General features: G+C 41.8%; 1 protein-coding gene across 1 annotated transcript in view; it reads right to left on the bottom strand.

Annotated features, from left to right (window-relative positions):
• SARC_01279 (hypothetical protein) overlaps positions 1 to 1,942 on the bottom strand; it is a 3,863-nt gene that overhangs the window by 1,006 nt on the left and 915 nt on the right. The window contains exons 2-4 of the mRNA XM_014305025.1: positions 1,633 to 1,822; positions 922 to 1,002; positions 224 to 338 (exon numbers count right to left, since the gene is read on the bottom strand). Of these exons, the coding sequence (XP_014160500.1) occupies positions 224 to 338; positions 922 to 1,002; positions 1,633 to 1,822 (386 nt within the window). The remainder of the gene's footprint in view (positions 1 to 223; positions 339 to 921; positions 1,003 to 1,632; positions 1,823 to 1,942) is intronic.

Genomic DNA, 1,942 nt, shown 5'->3' on the forward strand with positions numbered 1-1,942 from the left:
ATATAGTATATATATATATATATATATATATATATATATATATATATATATATATATATATATATATATATATATATATATATATATATATATATATATACAAACATACATATACAAACATACACACATAAATACACATCTAGACACCAACCCTTTTAAAACCTAGTACAATACCACGTGCTTACAAAATGACACGTCACACCAGCCAACCCACCTCACATACCCTGATTGGCGATGATATTGCACCCCAGGTTGGTTAGAATCTCACGGTAGTGGTGTAATGATCGAAGTCCGCCCAATCCCCCCGGCGATGTAGACAGCAGAGCGGCGGCTTTGCCCTGAATGAGAAAACACACACACATTTATCTTTATACTTGTTCTGATGGCACGTAGCTGTATCCTATCTATTTGGACACACAACTTAAAACGAACCGTATAGTCGATTGGCTCTCATACACGAATAACGCAGTTTATATGTTACTTTCTGGGACAATTCAATTCCGAGCCCTGGGCAGATATGCACCTCACTTGTGATAAACAGGTCCCACACAGTCATTGTAGAGGTTCACAGGGATAGGCACGTGTGCACGGACTCTCCCACATGTGCACAGATACTGCAAGCACAGGTAGGTATGTCAGTGGCTGTAGTGCATTGACAGGTAGGTATGTCAGTGGTTGTATTGCACTGACAGGTAGGTATGTCAGTGGCTGTAGTGCACTGACAGGCAGGTATGTCAGTGGTTGTAGTGCACTGACAGGTAGGTATGTCAGTGGTTGTAGTGCACTGACAGGTAGGTATGTCAGTGGTTGTATTGCACTGACAGGTAGGTATGTCAGTGGTTGTAGAGCACTGACAGGTAGGTATGTCAGTGGTTGTAGTGCACTGACAGGTAGGTATGTCAGTGGTTGTAGTGCACATACCTTGAAGGCAACATAGGTCGGCTCGTCCTTCATGTGTGGCCTGGAGATCCAGTCTACGGTGTTCTTAAACAGCGCAGTAACCTAACAGTAGACGATGAAGACAATAGACTTAACAATAGTGTGTGTAGTGTTACCATAGACATCAGTCACGTGACAGTAGACGGTGAAGACTTTGTACTTAACAATAGTGTGTGTAGTGTTGCTATACACCACAGTCACGTGACAGTAGACGGTGACAAGACTTTCTACTGAACAGTGCAAATTGGCTCGTACACGTACTGCGAAACGACGGATGTGCTATGAACACCAAATTCGTTTTAGGGTTTAGGGTTTAGGGTATATAGCTAGGTATGCACAACGCAACTCCAACAGATACACCTAAAGCATATATAAAAATGTAAACGCGCGTGTCTATTTGTACAAGGTCGTGTACAAATCGGCTTGAATGTACTCTACCAGACAAATGATCAATCGCGTCCACCTCCAAACGCAAACCCTTTTTATGGGCGCACGCGCATATATACATATACATGCATGCCGTATACAAACACAGGTCCTCGACTATATATATATATATATATATCTATATATACATACACACGTGACAAACCATGCAACTATATATCTACGTGATAATTTCGTGCACACGTGCGGGTACTGCCCATCGATATACCCAGAATGTCCGACATTACTTAGCAACAGTACACCTACCGACCCGTTGTACTCTGGGCAAGTAAACAGAAGCCCGTCACTCTCTATGAACTTCTGCTTCAGATCTTTGGCCGACTGTGGCAACCCGGTTTCTTCCTCATCATCACCGTTATAAACCGGCATGGGATAGTCCCGCAAGTCTATGTAGATCACATTGACGTCGATTTCTTTGAGCAAATTGGCCGAGTATCTGCAGATAGGAATACGGAGACATTTGTGTACAAAGTGCGATGGTTGATAGGTATGCGACTCAAGTATATATAAATATTTAGATAATATATATATATACACACACATATATATATAGGTA

The sequence above is a fragment of the Sphaeroforma arctica genome, assembly GCF_001186125.1.
Source record: "Sphaeroforma arctica JP610 unplaced genomic scaffold supercont1.49, whole genome shotgun sequence".
Classification (NCBI taxonomy): Eukaryota; class Ichthyosporea; order Ichthyophonida; genus Sphaeroforma; species Sphaeroforma arctica.